A 27,547-nucleotide genomic window follows, 5' to 3' on the forward strand; every position below is an offset into this window, starting at 1 on the left:
CAAATATAATTATTAAAAATTTAATTTCATAGAAATATTTAATAGTAAACTGGCATTAAAATGCCTGCACTCTTTTCTACCTTACAGTATGTTTGGTCATTAATATCTTGGGTAGGTGCAGGTGCATCTAGGTAAAATTCTTAAGTGAAATCAAATGTGAAACTGAGTCGCCGGACCTTTGCAAAAATTCAGGTATATTTAAGTAGAGTAAGCTTCCTCCAAACATGTTATTTCTGGAAAATGTAGCGACGCTTATAAACTTTATAGTGTAATGTTACAAACAAACTGCATAGGTAAACACTACCAAGAATTTTTTTAAACCCTCGCTTGGAATAGAAGAATACATGGGTACTAAAAATTCGAAATAAAATTCAATTATACGTACGTAATTTTTATTAGTTATAAATAAAAGTACACAAAATAATAATTATGTACATAAATAAAAAAAACTTTACTTACATAATTATTGGTTGATAATACATTATGAAGAAAGTTTGAAATGTGATCTCTATAAATATCTCTACAATCTAAGTAACATACACGCCGCGAGACATTCCAAAATGCACTACAATCATCAATCGTATATTGTACTAAATCGGTAACAACATGGTTATTTAAATATTTATTTAAAATAAATAACTATTGCTATCAGTGCTGCCAGCTTTATACAATATTGGCTCTCAAATCAGGTAAAAATATATATAAGGATACAGAATAATTATAAAATACCTATAAAAACAATAAGTTCATAAATTATTACTTAACATTAAGACCAGCCAAAATAATGGCTCATAAATGGCAACACTGACCTAATAACAATGATAATCTGTGAAACATTTCATATATTCGCGGCGAATTTGGCGTTTCGAAATTCGAATTAAAGGCCATAATTGTTATCTATGGATTGTATCCAAACGTTTACTTGCGAGCAGCAATTTCCTTCATACGGTTGAGGGCTGAACCGGCTTTGAACCAGGAGATTTGTTGCTCGTTCAATGAGTGATTCAACTTAATGCGTTCCGTCTTACCATCCTTGTGCTTGATTTCACATTCCACTTGCTGCAACAGATTTTCAACATATATATTTTTTAATTGGGATGGGGTTTTTATACACATTTGCGGCTCAGTAACTGCATGCACAGGAAATATTCGTGCTTGGGGGTTTGAATATTGGAAATTCAAGTGATCAGTTTTGCAGTGAAGACACAAGTAGCAATATTCTGTATAAATCAATGATGGAGGTTACTTGCGAACTGATATTACCCATCTCTGTAAATGGCCATAGGCACATATGGGACTAATCTGTGCTGGGTGAAATTCGCAAGTGAACTGACTGAGAAATTAATCTATCAATATATTTTAATATAATGAATAATTAAATATAGTTGCTTATATTTTTAAGCTGTTGCATAGATTTTATCGCGGGCTTTGCGCGTGGCGGGCGAATCAAGAAATTCCGTAACGAAAATAAACCACACGATGACGTAATATACGTGCGGCCAATACGCGTTAGAGCGGGACAGAACGCATACTCCGTCTCACATCGGTCTGTCGTGATCGGTGACGTAGCGCAGGTGCGTTAGAGTGGGACAGAACGCATACTGCGTATTCACATCTCTCTGACGAGATCGGTGACGTAGCGTAAGCGCGGCCGTTACGCGTTAGAGTGAGACAGACTATATAGGCGTGTTAGTCTGAGTCTGGTAGATTGAATTAATGGCGCGTCTAAACGGGCCATGTTTTGCTGCAATTGATGGCTGCACTGTTAACAACTAATTGTCCGGCCATTAGAAAAATATTTTAATGCAGCTGATGGCCGAACAATCTATGGCTGGGCAATGTGTTGCAATATGTCTGCAATAGTATGGCCCATGATGCAGACTCCTAAACGGGCTACACCAACCGGCAACAATGGCTGACGAAATCACACTTGTCCCAGCAGCTTATATTGTTTTAAAAAAGAAACAGAAAAAGAAGAGATTGTGGATTCGACCTTACTTAAATAGGCGTGAAACTGTAGACAATTTGAGTCTAGAAATAAGTATTGATAATAAATTATTCAAGAACTAGAATGTCAAAAGCAGTAATTTTTACGTAGTAATCTAACGTCAAATACAGAATATAGCAACAGGCACACTTCACTCATAGCAAACGTCATGTCGCCTAGAAAAGGATACACTGTGCATAACAAAGAGAGTGACTGAAACAACAATAGAACTGGCTGTGCAATATTGCAGTTGAATTCGATAGCCTAGCGATCGTCCGGCCACCCATTGGGGCAATATCGGCCATATGTGGCTATACAAAACATGTTTGGCTATATGGCCGGGACATTACTGCAATATTGCATAGTGTGGCTGCTATTGTTTGCAATGTTGCAGGCCACAGTGTTGCAGCCATCAATTGCAGCAAAACATGGCCCGTTTAGACGCGCCATTATATCAATGAAAAAAAATACTGCATAAATAAAGAATTATAATTGCATAAGTTGATAAAAAATGCTATGCAATAGCTTTACCGCGGCAGTCCCCGAGTGCCACACGTTTTTTATTATATACATACCTTGCCAGGTGCGAGGTCCTTAAGTCCGAGAAGGGAAATCTTGTCTGTAGGTTGGATTTTGTCGTAGTCACTGGCGTTTGCGAAAGTAAGTGGCAATAGACCTTGCTTTTTCAGGTTGGTCTCGTGGATTCTGAGAATTCAAAATTAATATGTATTTTGGTTTTTCTTATTTTCTTATAAATTAAACATTTATAATGACAAAATTTTTAAACTAACCATAGTCATGATTTAAGTATCCATATAATTATATAGAAAATAGCTAGTTCGTCAGGACAAGTACACATTGTGTGCCATTTTCATATTTAAACTCTAAAAATAATTTTAATAAGCCAATGAGGAATCATAGGAATTAATTCAACTAAATAACCAAAGACAACATTAAAATTACCTGGCAAAAGATTTGACAATGATGGCGCGACCTCCAAGGTGACGGGGTTCCAATGCAGCGTGCTCTCGACTCGAGCCCTTTAAAACAATTTAACATAAAAAACCCCATAGTTTAAAACGTAAGATTTGTTTCTTTTACAAAATTCATCGGATTAAAAATGAATTATTTTTTTGTAGTATTCGCTTTGACCAGAATACATAAACGTTAATGGTTACGTAAGCAATCGTATACGCTGTACCTGAGGATCGAACGTCACCTTCATCCTAATTTCAAGATCTGTCAAATCATTATTTCTAGTTGAATTTGACATGTCATTGCTCAAGTGACTTGACATATTGGAATGCGGGTATTGAACATATCGTTTTAAAAATAATATTATGCACAAGAAATAGAAGAATTATTTACTTCGAATATTATGAAGCTTCAGTGAAATCAACATTTGGCATACAATTGTTTACGTAAGAGCAAATAATTAAGGTAATTTATATGAATTTTTTTATAACTAAGTTAAATACTGCTTAAAACCTCTTTAATTAATTATGTCTATGAATTGTGGAGGAAGGTTCTTATGGCTGTTTTATTTGAAAGACCTTGACAGCTCAGCTCCGACTGTCTTGGCGAGCCATTGGAAAGGTAATCTTTGTTATTTTTATTTTTAACTAAGATAAATCCTACTTTAAATCTCTTTTATTTAATAACACGTTTGTCTATGGAGTGTGGAGGACTGTTGTTCGCTTCTGCCGACCGAAAGGACTCTTTGACCAGTCTTACGACAGCTGAACTCGGACTGACTCCAGTGACTGGAGTTGTATATATAGCGGTCGGAAATATTTAGCTAGGGTGCGTTCAAGTATTACATCACGCAATTTTTGGAGATTATTGACACCCCCCCCCATGTATCGCACCGTAACGTTTTTCTGTACCCAAGTATAGTAACGTTTCATGACCACCTAGTGACTCTTTATAGTTCAAAGTTACCATTATGTGGTGTAAATGACTAGAAAGTCGAAAATAATATCAACAATAACGCGTAATTCAACCCCCGCCCCGCATCGTAACGTTTTATGAAAGGACAACACCCCCCCCCCACAAATTTATGTAATACTTAAACGCTCCCCTAGCGCGATTCAGATTTTGACGTGTTGTAGGTACAGCTAGGACATTTATATCTCACCTCTCCGTAGTTCTCGTCTCCAATAACGCACCAGGGCACGGAGGCAGCCTTGTAGGCGCGAGCAGTTCCGGGAACTGGTCCCCATTCGCCGGTCACTTGGTTGCGGACCTTGTTCAATTCACCATTTTCGGCGTTCGTTGCTCTGAAAGCATTCACCAATATTTATAAGGATAAGGAAAGTTTTGTTTACGAATAAACTTTAAGGTTCAACTTCATACAGAAAAAATGGCCGATAACTCTTGAAACTAGGTTTATGTTTGAATGATTTTTTGAATCATATTTTATTGATTTTTGAAGTTATACTTCTTTAGGCGCGTTATGAAAAATTGATGAGAGTGAAATTTTACGATGCGCGCGCACCGTGACACTAAATTAATAGAAAGTTGCCCACGGAAGATGCTACGGCATTGGACATAATTTAAAAAGAACATTCGAATAATAATAGAATTTATGTTACACTTAATGTAAGAGAATAATAATAAATATTTATTTATTTCATTTTTCAAATGTAAACTGAACTTTATTGACTATAATGACTCCTTTTCCAGACTTTGATTATTTAATTGTTTGATTTGTTAATTATTTGCATGCAATCAAAAACTATTTTTAATAATGCCAAAGAAGTATAACTTCATACGTGCGTACATAAGTACACGCACCCTTTTTATTTTTCCTTTCTAAGTTTCGTAAATTCAACCTTTTTGTATTTTATTTTTCTGAAGCATAATTGTGAAAATGAACTCACGTGATAAACATATTGTTGGAGATATTGTCAAGATGTCCACGGTACTTGAGCCATGGTCCAGCCGCCGAGATGTGGTCAGTCGTGCATTTGCCCTTCACCTTGATGAGGATGGTGAGGTCAGTGAGGTCCTTGCCACTCCACTTGTCGAACGGCTCCAGGAGTTGGAGACGGTCGGATGTTGGTAGTACGTCCACTTTCACCTCTGTCAGGGAAATTTTTATTTTATACATTTATTTCATTTTATAAAGAAGGCCTAGTAAAACGTGAATTAACCAATCAAATCAAAATACGTGTATTCAGTTTAGATGCGTCTTAGGGCATGCTTATGAATGTCAAAAACGTTTACAAAATTCACGAAAGAGCAAGACTACGCCATCCGTTCGCAAAACTACCAGGAGGCCTTGTTCTGAGAAGAACGGGCAAGAAGCTCAGCAAGTTTTACCCTCCCTCTACATTACTATTATTCAAAGGAAAATGTCATAAACCACAACGTCATTAATGTTACGTTAGTAAAAAAAACGTTCTGTGATTTACCAAATTTACCATTACACACATATTCACAACACTTCCAAGATAACAAACCAAATTATATAGTATAAGATCCCGCTATACAACGACCTTCACCGAGAGGCTTATTTAATGAAACTTATTTTATATTTAATTTAATATGTCAATAAATATAATCCATATGGGTTGCCTAGCAAATTTCAGTCCAGAGTATGTTTAATTAATATTTAAAAAAAAATTTTTTTTTATAATTTGCATGTAGTGAATTTTTTGAACTTTTTCCAATCAATATTTTTAATCAGGGTAGTATTATATATGTATCACTATAACCTTCTTTTATACTAAAGATGTATATATACTTTATTGCCACATAAAAAATATACCCATAAATAATTAATTGATTAAAAACAACCTAACGTTTGCATATTCTATGGGCTTCATACTTTCGATTGGTATAATAATAAATAATAATAAAATATTTATTTGTTTTCTCTCACACAAAAAAAAAAATACAGACACAAAATACAAATTTCAGCATTAACAGGCAAAATCTGTGTGAGAGACTGGCGACTGTACTAGGATACCTGTATTACAGATTGCCAGTCCCTCCGCATCCGGACCGAATGGAATTTAAGTAGGTACATCAATTTGATCGAGAAACTATTACAAATATTACAAATATACTCACATTTAAGTGGGTGTATGTGATGGTGCATGTATGGTTTAGTGTATGTAAGTGTTAATGTATGTATGTGTTAGTGAATTTATGACTTAGTGTATATATGTCTTAGTGAAGCATATATGAGCCTGGGTGATAGTGTACCTATGTACTCGTATACATAACGTGTTAGTGTTAGGTATTAGCTGAGGACTACTAACAACTTCTCAGTCCCCTCGTAGTCTAGATTTTTAAGCCATTTGACTGTAGCTTTTTTACACTCATATTTAGTAAGCGGATATATGTTGATCAACCTGTTTATCTTGTTATATAGGTGACAGCCCATAAAACCAAAAAACCTTCTTGAGAAAGCTGTGGACCAACGGGTATCTGAGGTGCAGACTTTATATTTGCATCGTTTGTTGTCATTCAAAGAAGGATCATAGCGAGTTATGGAGTGTTGTTTGAGCACAGTGTTCAGTATAAATAGTTGACGAACACTCAACACGTCAGATAAAAGATATAGATCTTTGGTAGGGTAAAAAAATGGTTTAGAATAACTTACTTTCAATAACGCACGCTGAGCCCTCTCCAGTTTTATAAGATTAGTTTTACAAGCCCCTCCCCAGACAGTAACACAATAGCTTAAAACGGATTGGCAGAGGGATTGATAAACCACTTTAATTATCGATTTTTCAGCAATATTACGGAGATTCTTAAAGGTGAAGATAAGTTTCCGAGTTCGCGATAGTAGCAGGTCAATGTGGTAGTTAAAATTTAGCGTGCTATCAACAACGACACCTAGATACTTAGTATTGTTGGCAACAAAGATCTTTTGACAGTCACAAGAATCAGTATCAGAACATACATGAGCAGTTAAACCAAGGTTAGTACTAGAACCAGGAGTTTTTATATAGAACGGTATACATTTAGTTTTATTGACATTGATAGTTAGGGCATTCATTCTGAGCCATTTGTTAACAACGTCGAATCCTCTTTGAGCAATGTCGACAGTATCTTTCCAGCTATCACCATGAAACACAAGTGCAGTATCATCTGCAAATGTTATTATTTTACCATTTTGTAACTGGAGGTCACAAAGATCATTGATAAATGCCAGAAACAGTGTCGGACCTAAAACACTACCCTGTGGCACACCATAGCGTATCGGCAAATCGTCACTAACAATGTTGCCCACCCTTACTCTTTGCTGTCTATCACTCAAGTAGCTTTCAAATAGTTTAAGCTGCAAACCACGTATACCCAAAGCCTCCAATTTATCCAGCAGAATAGGACCAGCGACCGCGTCAAAAGCTTTCGCAATGTCCAAAAATACAGCTAAAATTTTATTTTTCTTATTTAGTTTTGTAACAATATGATCAGTTAATTGATGAACTGCGTCGCTTGTTGATGAACCCGGTCTGAATCCAAACTGTGAGCTGGAGAGTAGGTTATTACTTTCTAAATAATCGATGAGGCGTTTGTTAATCAATTTCTCAATGATTTTGGATAGGGTAGATAGTTTAGAAATAGGTCGGTAGTTACCGACACAATCTCTATTACCACCTTTAAAAACCGGAATTACTTCAGCTAGCTTGAATAGGTCCGGAAAGATCCCTGTAGAAAGAATCAAATTAAATATATATGTAAGTGGAGGGACTAAGATTTCATGATAACGTTTGAGAAAGGCTCCAGAAATATTATCTCTGCCCGCAGCACCGTCCTTCTTCAGTTGCAAGATAAGAGATTGAACTTCAACTTCATCAGTAGGTAGCATGACGAATGAGGACAGTGTAGGATTGATTGATGGTTTTTTATAAGAGCTATTAGAATATGATTTTTCGGCAATATCTTTCCCGATAGAAACGAAATATTTATTAATGTTGTTGACTGAGACCATCGGGTCCAGTGGAGAGACCAATTCAAGTGCAGTGCTAGTTGTATTGTTAGAGTAGGTTAGTTGTTTGATAGTGTCCCAGAGAACTTTTGTATTAGTCTTAGCAGCTTTAAGTAGGCGGTTGCTCTCATAAGTATTTTTAATATTTTTTAAAAGTGAGTTGCAGAAATTTCTATACCTCTTGTAAGTTAACGTTAATATTTCGTTACTAGGATTTTTTCTTGATTTTTGATGTAGTTTGTCACGATGCTTTACACATCTTAGTAGACCTGCAGTCATCCAAGGCCTCTTGATCCTTTTACGATTTGGGATGGTTAAAGTTTTCGTATTTGCTTTAATTACAGTGTCAAGCGCAGTCAGAAGAAATGCTGTTGCCTCATTGGGATCAGTCATTTTATATACAAGGCTTAGATTTAAGTTCTTCATAGCATCGTCCAGAGACGGGTAATCAATCTTTTTCAGAGATGAGTATTTGTCAGTCATAGTGCTACGTTCAAGTTTCAGAATTAAAGTGTCGTGATCCGTGACTGAGGTTTCAGCAACATAACAAAAGACGCGATAAGAACATTTTAGTATTACATGGTCAAGACAAGTCCTGCCATGAGTTGGAAATATGTGGGCTGGCAATAAACCGTGAGAAGCCAACATATTCAAATACGTTGAAGAATTAACATCCTTATTGTTATCCAATATATCAATATTGATATCACCTATCAGAACTTTATGTGGACTACTAATCTCAGAAAGAAGTTTGTCAAGAGATACCAAAAACCGTTGAACATCTTTGTAACCAGGTGGTCTATATACTGCAATTAGTGTTACATTATCCTCAAGGTTAATCAGTAAACAGTTGGCATCACAAAGGTCAGGCTCGGATATAACTAATTTCAAATGTTTTTTGTAAAATACTACAACTCCTTCATTCTGTGTGAAGTTTTTCTCGGTTAGAGCAGAGTTGTATCCCTCAAGAGATGGTAAGTTACGATTATTATGCAGCCAACATTCCGTTAAGATTATTAAGTCCCAATCAGTCCTGGATCTAAACAATAAGGTTTGAAAATCAGAAAAGTTACGGTTTATACTACGAATGTTTTGATGGATAATTTTTAGACACTTATTCGGGCAGTTCATAAGTCTCTGGCAGTCCTCTATGTCACAAAGAGAAGATTGTGCAACATCAAGTTTATCGATATCATTTATAATTGCATTAGTTTTAGCGAATTTTATTTATTGAGTCCGCAACTATGGTAAGACAAAAAGGCACGCGGTACAGCACAACCCTACGAGGATTCCACAATCCCGGGGACAACGCCACACAAATGAGACCAACACAATACACATACACACGGCACGAAAACAGACTGAGATTGTTGTTAACAGTTACATTCTTTCTATGAGTACACTTTGTATATATTGAGTGCAAGTGATGTATAATTTCAGTGAGTGTGTGAATATAGGTTAAAATTAGTGTAAGAGCAAATACAAATTCAAACGAAAATACATTATAGACTAAACGAGAACTTAACATGAAAAAATTGACTAAGGTAATTTTATTACTAGCAAGACTAAAGTAAATCAATAGAAATAAATGACAATATACAGTTAATTGGCAATATAGGTTAATGAGAAAGCAGTTACATACAATGAGTCATGATTCCTTTGCCAGCTGAGATAAGCATTTTTCTGATTGGATTAAAATCGGTCTACCAGTCGAATCCTTACGCAAAAGTATTCTTCCATTTGAATGCCAGCACGAGTAGTTATGTTTCTTGGCAAATTGACGGGTTTCAAACATAAGTTTTCTTTGAGATGGACCTAGATGTTCGTCAATGTAAAGTGGAGTCTTTATTCCTGGCAAACCGATAGTATGAGTATTGAGCTTCTCAGAAACCGGCCTTCCTTTGTTAAAGTTTCGCAGCTTAGTCAATAAATCATTTTTAGCATTAACACTCGTAAATTCAACAACAACAGGTCTTGATACTCCTGGTCTACCCGGCAGCCGATACAAGTCACGTACAACACTCCTATTTATATCGACATCCACAGCTTTGCCGATGACAGAAAGGGTCGAGAGTAAGTTGTCAAACTTTTCGTTTTCAGAAATCGGGATATTGCGAATCTCCAGAGTTGCATCTCTTGTACGAAACTGTATATCCTGGATATGCGATTCTAAGTTTTTTATGGCATTATTATTATTTTTTTGGTTAGTTTCAATTTCCTTTACTCTGTCATTGGTCTCCTCCTGAAACTTGTTAATAAATTCTATTCCTTTTTCTATTTCTGAGTTAGACTTCTTTATTTCCTGGAATTCAGTTTTTATATTGGATAATTCAGAAAATAATTTGTTTAAGGTGTCATTTAGAGTGGACTTCCAATCACGTAGGTTTCGTTCTTGATCCTCTTTCCATTCAGAAAGCATTTTCAGGACATCCGCTCTTAAGTCGCTACTTTCGGAACTAGAATGAGCATTCGGGGTAGAGGTCTCCATTCGTTGTCGCTTGGAGCGCGTTGTTATATTGGTGTCACCCTTGGCAATACAGCCCGCACTCGTCATCGGAGACTTCGAAAGATCAGACTCCGATCGGGAACAAGACATCACAGAAGTGTTACGAGGGGGTGAGCGTTGGATATTGGGCATATCTTCAATGAACCCAGAGTTCAATATCGCAAAGCAACAATAGACAATCGCACCAGTTGATCGTAGCAGGTATAACAGCTTTGTAGTACCGTAGCAAATCACAAGCGTCGTAGTCTAACTTACGTCATTAGCCGAATGTGATGTAGAATTTCGGCTCGCCGGCACTCAACCGTTTGGTGTAATGGCAAACAACAGCGCTCACTTCACAGCTTATCCAAGAAGAGGCACGGGTTCAAAACCACAAAAGTCCAAATAGTTCAATTTAGTATTTTAATTTAAGATTTTAAATTTAAATTTCTCACAAAACTCAACACAGTGGACACGTCCAAGCGCTTCCGCGGTCCGGAGGGGAGAGGTATAGAATTTATCTAATAATCATACCGGTGAAATGTTTAAAAAAATATTTTTTTTTAAATTAATTAAACATACTCTGGACTGAAATTTGCTAGGCAGCCCATATGGATTATATTTATTGACATATTAAATTATATATAAAATAAGTTTCATTAAATAAGCATCTCGGTGAAGGTCGTTGTATAGCGGGATCTTAGACCATCTATAAGATTTATTAATGCATTTTTTAATTCAAAACATTGAGTTCGGTATCATGAAAATTAGCACAAACTTATGTAGTTTTAATCAAATTGATTACAAAAGTTTTTTTCTAGAAAATTCCACATGAATTATGTTATAAAAACTTACTGGAGCCATCAGCAGGTGGGTGCTCGTACGTGTCCTGGCCAGGGTCGAAGCCCCTTGCGGGCAATTCATCACCGTAGGGGTCAGACAGACGGAATTTCTTGCCATCTTTTCCTGTTAGCTCATCCGTTACTGGGTTGAAGTCGAGACGACCTAAAAAAAATCGAGTTTAGTCTTTGGCCATAGCCTCCAGCCTCCGGAGTGTTTTTGAATAAGAAAATCATTTCGCGCTTTAATTCAATAGACATCTTATTCTTCGGAGCCATGCCCAACTTATCAAACATGCTTCGAAAACAAGAGAAACAAGAGAGACTTAGGTCTAGGGTGAGGTGGGAGAAACTTTTAGTGTAGTGTGTATTCATATCTCAAAACGCTCGTATATCGAGGTACCACTGTATATTATCATATCTTTATATGTATATATAATTCTACTGTACGTATGTGGACCAATTTGAATGAACTTTAGATTCACAAATAAACCCGGCAGATGGCGCTGCAGTCGGTATATATATATATATATATATATATATCTTTTGTGCATGTGTTCTTAATTAAACTTCAAAACGGCTGGACAGATTCTGATGAAATTTTATGTGTTCAAGTGGAGTCGAGAATTATTAACATAATTAGTTTTTTTTGTATGTAAGACGTGTGTACAGGACAATGTCTGTCGGATCCGCTAGTATAATATATATTCTTAATATAAGATGATTTACTACGAATATTTCACATAAATGTCCAATACTACTTACAGTCTATTAAGACACTCTTCTAGTGTACTTTTTTTTTGTTTAGCGCTAAGTGCACACAATCATCTCACCAGGAACTCACTCTCTTCTCACGTGGAATTACTTATATTAATTCTGAAATACCTGCAATGGACAGTGCTGTGACCAGTTCGGGGCTGGTGACGAAGCAATGAGTGGCGGGATTGGCGTCATTACGTCCGGTGAAGTTACGGTTGTATGACGTCACTATTGTGTTCTTTTCGCCCTTCTTCACGTCTTTACGGTCCCATTGACCGATGCAGGGTCCACACGCGTTGGCCAACACCTGTGATAGGGCTATTTAAGTACCAATATGCTATTTGACGAGATTTTTTTTAAAGAACCACGTCCGTGGTTTCAATGTCAGAGCGCTCGCGAGTGCGTTGCCGGCCTTTTAATTGGTACGCTCTTTTTTATATTAGTGACTATAGAACCTTTTGTTTTTTTTATAATTCTGTTAAATATTGGCTAAACAAATACCTAGAACGTTCATAATTTAAAAAAAACATGTCGTCGCACTATGACGTACCATGCTTGTAAACAAACGACAATGGTAATTATTATCATTCTTATATTGCACCAATACGATTTTATTATATTACGATCAGAAACAGATCGAAATTAAACTACCATTAGATTAGAATTAGACAGGCGAAAACATTATTTACTTATTTATTTATTATTCTACGTCATAGACGATTCGACGATGACTGACGTGTAATAATCTATATTTTTAATTACGGATTATATGATTGGAACTTAACAATGTATTTAGGAAGTACATTTCGCTGAGAGATGTTTTCTAATATTTAAAGTGTTTCAGTAAGTTTAATTACTTGATTTATAACTTACTGCATTTTTTGTAAATTTAAAAGATTTAATAAAATATTGTTAATCTTATTAATAATCATATTATATTTCAGAAAGCTAATTTGATGTTATACATACTGCCAAGTCTCGCAAGTGAGTTGCCAGAATTTAATTTTATTATTAAATCGTTAATCAAGAAAATACTTACAGTGCCTCCGAAGTCTCTCAGCGTCTGCGCAATGCCATCTCGTTCAATTGTTGCGCGAACTTGTTCTGATCCAGGGGTCACGTTGAACGGGATTTTGGATTTGAGACCGTGACCTATCGCCTGTAAGTAATATAAGGAACGTTTAAAGATAATATTAATATTGTTACGAAGACGGGTCGACTGGAATATTTCTAGACCGAATTATAGGTGTGGGACAAGGACGGTATGATGCGAGAGAGAGAGAGGGAAGATCGGAACCTTCTCGAAGGTAGACCGAGCACTCTAGAACACCGTACGACAAGGACGGAGCAATGTGCGAAAGAGATAGCGAGTACGCACGTTCTAGAATTGTGCGATCTGCGAATATAAAACGTATTTTTTCTTCTTGTTTGGGGCAAACGGGCAGGAAGCTCACCTGATGGTAAGTGATCTTCTATGGACACACTCAATGCCAGAGGGCACAAGGTTACGGGTCTTTTAACAATTGGTACGTCCTTTTTGAAGGACCCTAAGTCGAATTGGTTTAATATAATAAAATAAGACACGGAAGCCTGATCACCTATTTGCTTATTCATAAAAAACCACATGAAACAACATATATAAATCTGAGGCTTAGAACTAAATGGTTCAATTTTTTTTAATGAAAATAACCACGGTCCGGTTTTTTTTTTATTTTAAGCATTTTTCATTCTTAAATACCTACATATCTTGACAAAGACAAACTTCTATAAATTAATGAAATGTGAAAGTTCATGTTTTTCTTTGAACAATAATTTTACATGGTGGTAGATTAGCAGCAGCTGAGAAGTTGGCCTAGTCGCTTCAGCGTGCGACTGTCATCCCTGAGGCCGTAGATTCGATCCCCGGCTGTGCACCAATGGACTTTCTTTCTATGTGCGCATTTAACATTCGGTCGAACGGTGATGGAAAAAATCTTCAGTAAACCGTCTTACACACAAAAAGTCGATGGTGTGTGTCAGGCACAGGAGGCTGATCACCTACTTGCCTATTAGATTGACAAATGATCATGAGCAGATGAGGCCCAGACCTAAAAGCGTAGTAGCGCCATTGATTTTCATTTAATTTGAAAATCCATATTTTTTCTATTTTATATATGTAAGACTTACCTCCTTAACAATACTGGCACAACGCCCCATATCCTCATAAGAAGAGTTGGTGCAAGACCCAATAAGACCAACACGGATGTCCACCGGCCAGTCGTTCTTCTTAGCTGCTTCTCCTAACTTCGAGATTGGATTTGCGAGGTCAGGTGTGAAAGGTCCATTCACATGTGGCTCCAGAGTGGACAGGTTAATTTCGATCAGCTAAAAATATTGATCAGTGAGATGCGCAAGAGTTCTCTAACTAAAAGAATATTTCCACCAACCGAAATCTGACGACCACTTGGCGACTCTTCCGAAAACCAGCTTAAGTTTGTATAAATAAATTAGTCTTTAGCAATAGAACTTTATGTAATAGAAATATATAAAAAAAGTCCAATACAGACTATAAAATTTAGAGAATATATGTGATCCTTTATTTGTTTTGTCTATGATTTTCTTAAGCAAAAATAATTTAATGATATCTAATATATACAAATATATTTATGGTTTGTAATTGGCGTGGTCTATTACAGATCAATATTTTATATATAGTCTATGTAGGGTATATAACATGTTTTAATAGAAGAACTTATTATTGCTGCCGTTTTCCATACGATATTCCATTCCACGATAAACTCGCCAGGCCAGTTTCGTAATACACTAATTCTATTTTAAAATCTCCAGAACTCAGTTTTTTTTATATCAATCGGGGGCAAAGGAGCGTACGGGACGCCCAAAAAGGGCATTCATCGCTGTCCATTGTAGCCGGTGCGTTGCCAGCCTTTGAGGCAGTATGCTTTTTTTAAACAGTTAGAGGTATCTACCGTACCTTTCAGGGAAGACCCCCACCGGGAGTTGATTTCATAGTTCGTCAGTTCGCAAAAGAAAATCTTGTGAAGCAAAGCATGGAAGACTTACATTATTATTAATGTTATATTAAAAAAATTAAATAAAAGTATCACTTATTCCACGTCATTAAATTTGAATCTGTAGGAATCCCTACTCATCGGCAAAGAAGACAGAGGGTGTAGGCCGAGAGAAAAAGCCGGCGTAAAAAACTCTCGGTACTACTCTTTTAAAATAGCAAATCATCAAACAACACTTATTTTAAAACAAATATCGCAAATTAATTAGAGGTAGCCTGTCTAGCACTAGTCCCAGGCCCTTTTATCAACTAGATAATCGTTAACTTTATAGTACGCCTTTTTACACAGATTTTCTTTCATACATTTCTTAAATTTATTAAAAGGCATAAAATATGGATTTTATTAAAGAAGAGTATCCCTTTTCCCAAAAAAAGAATGACTAACTTTATAAATAGTCTAGTACGGGGAAATTGCAGCCTGCGTTTGTTCCGAGTATTAACATGTGTGCGTATGTTCTATTCTAGTAAACTTATCACTATTGGTACATACCTCATCGTATGGTGCTTTGGGGTCAGGTGTGAGGAGATGTTTGAAGGAGTTAGCGGCGCTTGCCACGCCTTCGCGTCCCGTCGACTTAAGATACGCCTCCATGCGAGAGTTGTATGGGAATACCTGCAAATCGTAAAATTATGGTTATACTTATACATAAGGTACGACTAGAGCTTGGACTTAGGTAATTAGTACGACACTCCCACGTCAAAAAACATATTCAAATTTGTCTAATGTAAAAAAAAAACTATTAATCACAAAGAAAACTTATTTGCAGATTTCGGTTTACTTGGTGTAAAGAATTCATTTTTATTTTGCTAAGACATCATTATCAGTAGGGAACTGTGCCTTGGCACAACAAGGGAATGATTTTTTATAACCAGCAACAAACCGTCAAAAATATTATTTTAACAATACAAACACCAAAGCTACATAAGTTACAGACACAGAGGAAACTAACAAATGCGAAAGTTTTGTAAAAAAATGTTTTTGCTTAACTTATCATCCAGACATTCTGAATTCTATTCGTGACTTATTCTGATTTTAATCCTTGTACAAAGTAATCCGGTGTTTTAATGGTTTCGCTATAACTGTTTCTCATATGATCAAGTACCAGGACACAATAAAATATTATGAGGTTTTTTATTTTGAAGTATCGGTCCTGGTCAGAATTGTTAAATAATTTAAACTGGTTAACCAACGTTCGTACTCACACTAGTGGTAGCTCCGATTTCAGCACCCATGTTACAAATTGTGGCCATTCCCGTACAAGAGATGGAGTCAACACCAGGTCCATGGTACTCCACGATGGCTCCAGTGCCTCCCTTTACTGTGAGGATGCCGGCGACCTTCAGGATCACATCTTTGGGGGATGTCCAGCCTGACAGCTTACCTAAAAATTACAGTTCTTTAGTTGTCTTTTTGAATGAAAGACTGTGCAATAGACACGAATTTTGACATTCCGGCTTTATTATTTTTATAAAAATCTATGTTTTAGAATCCGGAATTTTTAGGAATTCTATTTGAACTAGATCTATTTTGAAGCCAAATTTACTGGTGTTAATAGTTTTCTTAACTATAAGCAAACAATGACTAGTAATTTAATTGTATTTTTTTTTGTAACGTTGTTGTTCACCATAATTGTCATATATTTTAGAAAAGATACCTTGTAACATTGCTCAGTACTTGCGGTTTGAAATAAAGTAATAGGCGTAAAAATATATTAAGTAGAGGTCAAGGGACAAAATATGCACGTTATAGGTGGTTATCTCAGCAGTAGATCTCTGATTACGTTATCATAAACATTTTTACTGTGATTTTAGTACCAGAGCTAGATATCATTTTTATCTAAACAAACTTGTAATATTTAAATAAAATGCATATGTAGAATACTAGAATAATCTAGATAAGTTTTATTATTATTATTAAGTGCAGTTAATATGCACTATCAGCAGTGTTAGAGCAATTGTTTAAGCAAGACTCGACCTTGGGGTCGTATGTTCGACCTCGGCCGCGTGCGTCTATTTTCTATGTGCGCAATTTACACTTGCTTAAGGTATATCACCCAATACACATACAGAAATCTGCTCCATACACACGGACTTCATTAAAATTTCACTTAGTGGAAGTATTTGTTGAAAATGTGACGTCGTCTTTGAATTTTTACATATTTATACATTACATAAATATGAAATCGTACTAAACATAGTAAAGGTGTGTCGCATGAGTTATGTAACCTAAGCTTAGTAAATTTACATACATATTTAGTTTTTCATACAACCATAAATTAGATAACATTCCCCTGCCTAGGAGTGTAAAATATGTCACTTATATTCGTTAATATCTTAAGTAACAGTTTTTTATTAGTCCAGGGACGCAACCCCGCCAGTCCTAATTTGATGTTATGTTATAAGTTCTTGTTCTGAACCATTAAAGACATAAACCTTAGTCCACATCACAAATAACCACGACTTCGGCTGCGTGCTGAATAAGCCTGTAGGTGATTGATTAACGTGTCGTATTGAAACAGTGATGTGTTCAGACAAGAACATATCAGAATAGTTACGGTCGTGTGTTCTGAAAAGAACAGTTTCATCGTGTCGTAAGACACGGTAATTTGCCCTGACAAGGGCAGTTGTCAAACGTTTTCGTCGTGAAACAAGAATAATATGTCCTGAAAAGGACAGTTGTTAGACGTTTAGTCGAGTTACGATAATTTGTCCTGAAAAGGACAGTTTTCAGCGTTATCGTATTGCTACGATACCGAAGTGTTCTGAGAAGAACACGTTCGTACGCTTCGACGGCTGCGTGCAGAAAAAGGCCAACTTTTTGCCGCGCCGCATTTTTATCGCCTACTCTGGTACCTGCGCAACCAATCAACGCTCCGCATCTTGGTACCACATGTCAATATTAGTTGTAAGTGTAGGATAATTTTTAAGTATAATTGTACACAGTTTTGTAAATAAATATCATTCATCATTCACTATTCCATCTTCACCTCTTCTCTACAAGTAATTAGGGAGTTTTATTTTAACATCGACCAAGTAATTCTGAAGCAAATCAACCCGAAGCAACATCTCTAAAGTGGTGACCCCGAGAAGAACAACCCCGAGAAGAACAAACCCGAGAAGAACACCAAGAAAATTGAAGATGTCGACAACAGAAAAATCCGGTGCAGAGCGTCTAACTTCATCATCACCGTCGAGCCAAGAAGTCTCCGGCATTTCACTGTCGCTCTGCGTGCCACCACCTCATCCGCAACAGCCAACCATTGACACACTCATCGGTGAAATAAGAAGATTGTCTTCAGAAGTTGCTGAGCTACGAGCACAACCTCTTGACAACTACAGCAACCGTCGCCCTCGCCACCGTTTCCAATCACGCTCGCGAAACGCATCTCCATATCACAGCGAAAACCGACGAGAGTCGCAGATGGAAGACCGAAGCCGAAAAAAGTCTCCAATGCCATACTGCTACTACCATCATCGCTACGGTATGGACGCGAAGAAATGCGCACCACCATGCAGTGTCAAGCCTATTAACGAGTCGGAAAACTAAAAGTAACGCTGGCCGCGGCGGGAACTGGCGTTACCGAATCATCACACCGCCTTTTCGTTACCGACAGGGTAACAAAACTTACCTTTTTGGTCGACACAGGAGCCAATATCTCCGTGCTACCAAAGAAAAAAGGCTCACGCGAAAAACCACTGCCGTTTCAACTGTACGCCGCTAACAACACTGTAATTCCTACATACGGAGAGAAGTCACTCACACTCGATCTTAACCTCCGAAGACCATACACATGGAAATTCGTCGTAGCAGATGTGTCCAAGCCAATCCTGGGAGCAGATTTCTTACAGTACCACCACCTCATTGTCGACGTAAAAAACCGACGATTGATCGACGGGAAAACACAGCTGGTAACTAACGCTCAACTCAGTACTGCGGGCATACCTACAGTTCGCAGTATAGACATTGAGCAAAATTACCACAGCATTCTAGCAGATTTCCCAGGCACAACTAGACTCACTTCAATGAAGCTAAGTCCTAAACATTCTGTCGAACACTTCATTGAAACAAATGGACCGCCTCTTCACTGCAGGCCACGCCCCATTGCGCCGCATCGTTACGAAATGGTCAGAAAGGAATTTCAGAGCATGATTGATCAAGGGTTATGCAGACCAAGCAAAAGCCCTTGGGCATCACCTCTTCACGTCGTGCCAAAGAAGAATGGAGACCTACGCGTGTGTGGCGATTACCGAAGGCTAAACGCTATAACCAAGCCCGATCGGTATCCCATACCACGCATACGTGATTTCACATACCAACTCGCAGGGAAGAAAATTTTCTCCACACTTGACCTCAACCGCGCCTACCAACAACTGCCAGTCAGCGAGCAAGATGTGGAGAAAACCGCCATCATAACACCATTCGGCCTTTTCGAGTTCCCGCGCATGTGCCCTGGTCTAAAAAACGCCGGCCAGACATTCCAACGTTTTATTCACGAAGTACTGCGCGAACTCGACTACGTATTCCCTTTCGTTGATGATTTACTGATAGCGTCAATCGACGAGGAAGAGCACCGAAAACATCTACGCACCGTATTACAGCGACTAGAAGAATACGGCATTACTATCAACCCATCAAAATGTGTTTTCGGCCAGCCAACTGTCAAATTCCTCGGTCATCAAGTCACAGCGGAAGGAATACAGCCACCCCAAGAGAAGGTACAGGCTATCACAGACTTTCCAAAGCCACAAACCGTAGAAGAGCTGCGACGTTTTCTCGGTATGATAAATTTTTACCGCGAAAATATCAAAGACGCCGCCACCATACAAGCGCCGCTAAATAACTATCTGCACAACATCAAGAAGCGTGATAAAACTAAGATCGACTGGACCGCTGAATCGACGCAAGCTTACGAGGCATGTAAAGAGAGCATAAAAAACGCCGCTTTACTCGCTCATCCGTCTCACCATGCGACGCTAGCGATATTCAGCGACGCGAGCGACAAAACAGCTGGTGCCGTACTAAATCAATTTGTCAACAACACATGGCAACCACTCGGCTATTTTTCGAAGAAATTCAGCGACGCACAGACTCGCTATAGTACCTACGATAGAGAGCTACTCGCCATCTACATGGCTGTCAAACATTTCCGAAAAATGTTCGAGGGACGAGAAATCATAATATTCACGGACCACAAGCCGCTAACATTCGCTTATACAAAATCAAATACAAACAGCGAATCACCGAGACGCACCCGACAGTTACTTTATATAAGCGAATTTACCACTGATATACGACACGTCAGTGGGTCTCAAAATGCAGCCGCAGACGCATTATCACGCATCGACGCAATCACATGTCCATCGCCGATCGACTACAATCAACTTGCAATAGCTCAAGAGCGCGATAGCGATACAATGCAAGCACTCAGTCTACAGAGCAACCTATCTTTCAAGGAAGTTAACCTGCCCGCGTCAAACATTAAATTACTCTGCGAAACTTCAACCTCATACATACGTCCGTACCTACCCGTAGAATACCGACGTACCGCATTCGACGCAGTACATAACGTTAGCCACCCTGGAATAAAGACCACGAGGAAATTAATTACCCAACGCTACTTTTGGCCCTCAATGAACGCAGATGTCGGCAAGTGGGCAAAAGTATGCCTACAGTGTCAGCGCGCCAAAATACAACGCCACACAACAAGTCCATTATTAATTTTTTCACCAACCGAACGATTCGAACACGTGCACATCGATATCGTTGGTCCGCTACCTACCGCGGCCACCGGTCATCGATACCTCGTGACAATGATCGACAGAGCGACGAGATGGCCCGAAGCATACCCATTATGCGAAATAACAGCCGAAGACGTCGCCAAAGCAGTGTACGAAGGTTGGATTTCCCGTTTCGGTTGCCCTGCTACAATAACAACGGACCAAGGACGCCAATTCGAAAGCAGAGTATTTGCATCTCTTTCTCGCTTACTCGGAATCGAAAAAACGCGTACAACTTCATACCACGCACAATGTAACGGTATCATCGAACGATGGCACCGTGTCCTTAAGGCCGCATTGAAGGCAAGATTACAGACCGCAAGAAGCTGGATTAACGAGCTACCAACCGTCCTACTCGGATTACGCGCCGCTATGCGAAGTGACACCGGCGTAAGCGCCGCCCAACTTACCTACGGATGCAACATACGCTTACCCGGTGATTTCTTATCAACGACCCGCGATAACGTCATTATGGACTCTGCCTACATCGATCAGCTGCGCGACGCAATACGTAACTTGCACCCAATGCCTAACCAACCACACAGCAACACAAAACCTATATTCATACACCGCGACCTGCAAACATGTGAATACGTTTTCGTACGCATAGACGCCGTAAAGAAGCCATTACAAGCACCCTACGACGGACCATACCGCGTGCTGAAACGAGATAGCAAGATATTCACGCTGCAGTTACCTAACCGTGAAACAAAGATCTCTATTGACAGACTCAAACCCGCCTACACAATTGCCGAGCCAGATGTGCCCACTGACACAATACCGAGTACCTGCAACAAGCAAATCACATCAAGTGCGAGCGAACTACATAAACCATTAAATAGCCTGAAACATCAAAACGACAACAACCTGAAACATCAAAACGATAACAACCTGAAACATCAAAACGACAACGACCTGAAACAACAAGACATTGGGAACAACACAATACCTACAAGGACAACTCGCCGAGGCCGCGTTATACGCCTGCCGGTACGCTTCGCTAAAGGGGGAATCCTGTAGGTGATTGATTAACGTGTCGTATTGAAACAGTGATGTGTTCAGACAAGAACATATCAGAATAGTTACGGTCGTGTGTTCTGAAAAGAACAGTTTCATCGTGTCGTAAGACACGGTAATTTGCCCTGACAAGGGCAGTTGTCAAACGTTTTCGTCGTGAAACAAGAATAATATGTCCTGAAAAGGACAGTTGTTAGACGTTTAGTCGAGTTACGATAATTTGTCCTGAAAAGGACAGTTTTCAGCGTTATCGTATTGCTACGATACCGAAGTGTTCTGAGAAGAACACGTTCGTACGCTTCGACGGCTGCGTGCAGAAAAAGGCCAACTTTTTGCCGCGCCGCATTTTTATCGCCTACTCTGGTACCTGCGCAACCAATCAACGCTCCGCATCTTGGTACCACATGTCAATATTAGTTGTAAGTGTAGGATAATTTTTAAGTATAATTGTACACAGTTTTGTAAATAAATATCATTCATCATTCACTATTCCATCTTCACCTCTTCTCTACAAGTAATTAGGGAGTTTTATTTTAACATCGACCAAGTAATTCTGAACCAGTCAACCTCAAGCACACATCCCTAAAAGCCCTTAAAGTAAAGCCCTTATCTAATCGATTGCTATTAGGTTGCCCGAGTACCGCCCTGTATCAGCAGGGTGCGACCCGACACCACTGCAAGGGGACAGCCCCGAAGGGGTCTAAGCACACCCCTTGCGAGGGACCGTGCAGCAATTACCACGGGATTGAAGACCGTTGACAATTAGCAGGATGCGTTCCAATCAATTTAAAATCGAAATTTATAAATTACGTACATTTTCGTTCATTCGTACTTTACTTTTATAAAAAAAGATGTTAATTTTGTTTATATAAATTATTTTTGAACAAATTAACACAAGTCATGAGGTAAACGTGCTGAATTCGTGAAGGTTTTCGTCACGCGTTTAGACAAACCCAAATAAGTACTTACCAAATTATTTATCAGTTTGTGAATTTCCCATTACATATTTAGAAATGTGTTATAATTCAATTAAATAATATAAATAAACCTAACAATCATTCAATGCGAATTTGTCACAAATTGTAGCAATATTTTCATGATCAATTCTATCACACTTAAAGCGGAGTAAACTTCATCTTCTACTAAGTTAAAATTTTGTATATGCCGGGATTTCAAACTTAACCCTCTTTTTAAAAAAAAAAACAAATAGGTGTAAAGGGAGAATAAAAACCGTTCTTGTTATAGAATAAACCCATTCGCTTTCAAACTTAAGAATAAGAGTATCACGGTCTCGTAACATATCTCCTTGTATCAATTTGTACCGTCCAATTGTCCTCATAAAGCCGAAACGCGATACGTTACTGCGCAAATGTTATCACTTATATCGTATACGTCTTGTTTGTTTTACATAAATATCGCAGAGATAATATGTTGTCATTATGAAATTTCAGGTGTTAATGCATGCTTTTTAACATCTACTGTTAGACAGGAAAACCCCAAATCAATTCTAATAATAATTGATTGACGGGGCTTGAATTTCGCGTTATTGTTAATATTATTTTCGACTTTCTAGTACTTTACACCACATAATGGTAACTCTTAGGTATAAAGAGTTTTTCCAAATTTTGAGAGAGAGAGAATTTCGTGACGTAATACTTGAACGCTCCTTAAGTGTCCATGGGCGGCGGTATCACAAATAATAATAATATCAGGTGAGCATGCTGCCCGGTTGCCACCAAAACAGAGATATTGTATAGAATATATTTAAATTACCAATACTGGGAACCGTTATAAACTTTGAATACCGCGGCATCACTATCATTGAACTTCATCAATTGATAACCGTCGCAGTATTATACGTATTAGTTTTATCTAAATTATGTAAACATTATTCATTGTTTATCTTTCTACTAAATTATTATATAATATAGCATACGGGGGGAGACGAAGAAACGATTGATTCAGATTCGATACATAAAGTATAATGTGTGTAATTTATAAAAATTTAACCACGAGAAAATACAAATAATGTAGAAGTAATGCAAGTGGCAAGTGTGCGTAAACATGTTTTCCGAAGTGAACTTTGAACAGAATTTAAATATTTCTCTAAAGTCATGTAATATTCGTATGAGTAAACAGAATGTTTAACACATTTAACACGTAATTATAATATGTATTCGAAAAGAACATTTGGTCTTAGTTCTGCGTACTTAAGCAATATTTTACACAGTATAAACATAGTTCGACCCACACTTAACAGTCTTCTATTTGGAATGACGTCACGTGCGTAATAATAGGAATTTATAGAATCTAAATCTCCGCTCTACTCATTGATACCAGTAGGTATTTCGTTTTGAATTATATTTTAAGGAAACAAGTTATAATTGGATGGTCAATGGGTCTACGACATCGTTTCTTAACCATTTTTATGTCGCAAAAAGGCAAAAAGTTAAGTAAAACAGTCTTGCGACCCCGTCACTGTAAAATTAAAATTTCGTTTTATAACACTACCCTATAATTATTCATTCCTTTAATAAACTAATCTTTTGTAGCTATATGTAGTTTGTATTTATTAATTTTCAACAGACTACGACCCCCCCCAAGGGGCGCGACGCCCGGCTTGGGTAACGATGGTCTACGACATAGACAAGTCTTTAATAGAACGCAATAAAGCTATGAGAATTAAAAGTAATAATAAAACAATCTTGCAAGTGATTGTGCTATGTTCTAATACTAGAATATAGTGTATAAAATGTATAGTAAATAGAGCATGACATTGAATGCCTGGCTCTCGGCCACACTTGTCTTATTTATAGATAATAAAAAAGATACGCAATATGTCACCTGCACAAACATTCTATGGAGCATCTAGAAAGGGAAAGTGATTTTGACACCATAGAACTGCCCGCCCATATCATTTATATTTTTGCAGATTTTATAAGATAAACTTGTTATATAAAATTAGACAATGGTTAAGGGTAAAATGAATCCTATTTTATTATTTACCTTACCAACTAACCCCCAAACTATATCTTAAAACAGAGTATCAAATAAACTATTGTAAGTTGATAGATAATTGTTTTTTTAATTTTTCATACAACTTAGAAAGTAAGATATCTTACTTAGAAAATAAAATAAACTTACCAGTAAGCTTGACTCCAATAACTTTAGGGCACTTGAGCTCCCAAGGAATGTCAGCCATAACATCTACCGCATCAGCACCACCAACACCTGAAATAATTTTTCATTGAGAATATTGCCTACAATAAATATATCAGCAATCATAGTATGGTTTTCATTTTGCAAATGCCATGAAGTTCTGAAGAAATACTACTACAGTAAAATAATAAAGTATTGATTATATTATAAGTGTAGCAACATTTCTTAATTATAAAGTTATAGGCAGATGTTAATTAAGATTTTATTAAAGTTAATTGCTGAACTAAGGATGTTTAAAGATGAGACTGACAAAAAGAGCTACATTGCATTCATATTCATACATATGCATATGATTTGTATAACAATCTACATTATGTTTTATAATTACTAATGTCACGCCTTAATATTCATCTGCATAGTAATAAATTTTTTTTTATAGAATTTTCAATAACATAGCGGTTGTTCTCTTCAATCACAACAATTAAATCAAGAAATATTATTAAATATAATTTATTTTTCAGTATCAAAATAATTAATTAAATCATAAGATGTAGCTTAAATATGCACTTTTTATCACTTATAATAAAAATTATGAATTACCAATGCACAGTCCTCCTAATCCACCTCCATTTGGTGTGTGTGAGTCGGTACCAATCATGAGAAGACCAGGGAAAGCGTAGTTCTCCAGAATAATTTGATGGATAATACCAGAGCCTGGCTTCCAGAATCCTACTCCATATTTTGCTCCAGCGGTTTCTAAAAATTTGTAAACTTCCTTGTTGATGTCCTAAAAGTTTGACAATAATGTTATAGATACAAAATCAATTCACATTTTTTGTTAGTTAATATAAATAATGAGACAAAGTTTTGCAAGTTAACATAACAAAAAATTATATTCATGTCAAGAAAAGGTAGTGTAAAAAAAGTATTTTGGTTACTATATTTGTAACTGCACAAGATTTTTGGATTGTATCATTCACAAAAGCTTTTAAAGAAATATAAAATATCTCGAGAAGGAATAACAGGTAGGTGTTCTATTATACTTTTATTTACCTTTGCTCTAGCCAAATCTTCGGTACCACCAATCTGGGCCTCAATCAAGTGATCGCAGTGAATAGTAGATGGCACAGCCACTGTTGGTAGACCAGATGAGATAAATTGCAGCATAGCCATCTGGGCTGTGGCATCTTGCATAGCCACTCGGTCAGGGCGTAATCGGAGGTAACTGGTACCTCTTTCGATATCCTGTTAAAATCAAATTTAGTAACCATCTATTACAACAACATACTAATTAACTAAAATATAAAACCAGAGCATAAATAGAAATATTTTTTATTATCAATTGCACCTCCATCTTCATTTCAGACATTCTTTATGTAATTAATTTAATTTTTTAGGTTAGATTCCTTTAATAATATTATTATACATCTTAAGAGTGGAATATCCTTATCACTAACCTGTCCTTTTGGGTCATCAAGATGTGAGTACAAAACTTTTTCCGACAGGGTCATGTCACGACCTAACCTCTTCTTAACCACCTCCAAATTTTTCGTTAATTTTTCGTAAGGTAATGGGGCCTTGTCGAATCGGGACATAGCAACCTAAAATCGATCATTAGACAATTTAGAGCCATTATAGTACCACCTCCGAGCTCAATTTTCTAATACAAAGTGATTACATAACAGTGTCATTGTATCTATAAAATCTTGTATAACTGACTTTTGCTCAAGATTAGGTATACCTGGGCCGCCGCAGCCGTCAATGGGGACACGCTGAAGCATCTCTGCTGAATTTCCAAGAGGACAGCTCTCGTCCTGCTTCCCTGAAAAGATCATTTAGCTGAATACTCCCTCCTGCCCTGACCAGTGTAAACCGGATAAAGATGAGCAATTAATGATAAAACGATACCAATTACAGCAAGAGTGACCCAAACTGACCCCTTCATTCAGAGTTATCTATATTAATTACACAGAGTGATAGAATAGTAAACAAAGTGATAAACCTGACTTGTGCTGGTTTTAAGGTTTTCATTAAAAACGATTAATACTGTGGGGATGTGTATTAAATAATTAAACCTTACCTGGCCATGCAAAACTCTCATACAGTGTGCCATGGTTGCCGGACTTTTTAGTATTTTTGTTAATAACTTTTTTCACTTAAAATTTAGATAAACGTAGATGGCATCGATTTTTAATTGTTTTTCTTTCCTCTTTAAACAAAATAATAATATTTTTTTAGTTACACCTCACTAACACGACCACCACTTTTGACTAAAAATTAGATTAATTTTGGCATACTGCCCGTGCCCCGTGATAGACGTATACGGTTGATTGTACCGCTGGGCGCTGTGTCGTCAATCGTCAGTTGTCATTCCTTCCTTCATGGATAATATTCATAGTTCAGTGTCAATTCTAAGTTTCCCTCTAAATCTGACGTTCGCTGACTAAAGCCTGAAAAAGAAGGTTTCTTAATATTTAATCTAAACAAAATAGCAAAATTTTCTTCTGAGTTC

The 27,547-nt window shown here is 37.3% G+C and overlaps 1 protein-coding gene across 1 annotated transcript; it reads right to left on the reverse strand.

The window, feature by feature from the left end:
* Window positions 1–378: 378 nt before the first annotated feature.
* On the reverse strand, window positions 379–27,356 carry LOC125051340 (aconitate hydratase, mitochondrial-like). Its single transcript, XM_047651587.1, has 17 exons — window positions 27,116–27,356; window positions 26,777–26,857; window positions 26,493–26,636; window positions 26,089–26,280; window positions 25,636–25,822; window positions 25,021–25,107; window positions 16,285–16,463; window positions 15,572–15,694; window positions 14,181–14,378; window positions 13,054–13,173; window positions 12,141–12,321; window positions 11,272–11,421; window positions 4,870–5,071; window positions 4,125–4,266; window positions 2,951–3,027; window positions 2,563–2,692; window positions 379–1,059 (listed from the first exon to the last, which is right to left on the reverse strand). Exons 1-17 carry the CDS (start codon window positions 27,146–27,148, stop codon window positions 919–921), a joined length of 2,367 nt encoding a protein of 788 aa, XP_047507543.1. The 5' UTR covers window positions 27,149–27,356; the 3' UTR covers window positions 379–918.
* Between the last annotated feature and the right edge of the window lie 191 nt (window positions 27,357–27,547).

This window comes from Pieris napi, chromosome 7 (genome assembly GCF_905475465.1).
Source record: "Pieris napi chromosome 7, ilPieNapi1.2, whole genome shotgun sequence".
Lineage (NCBI taxonomy): Eukaryota > Metazoa > Arthropoda > Insecta > Lepidoptera > Pieridae > Pieris > Pieris napi.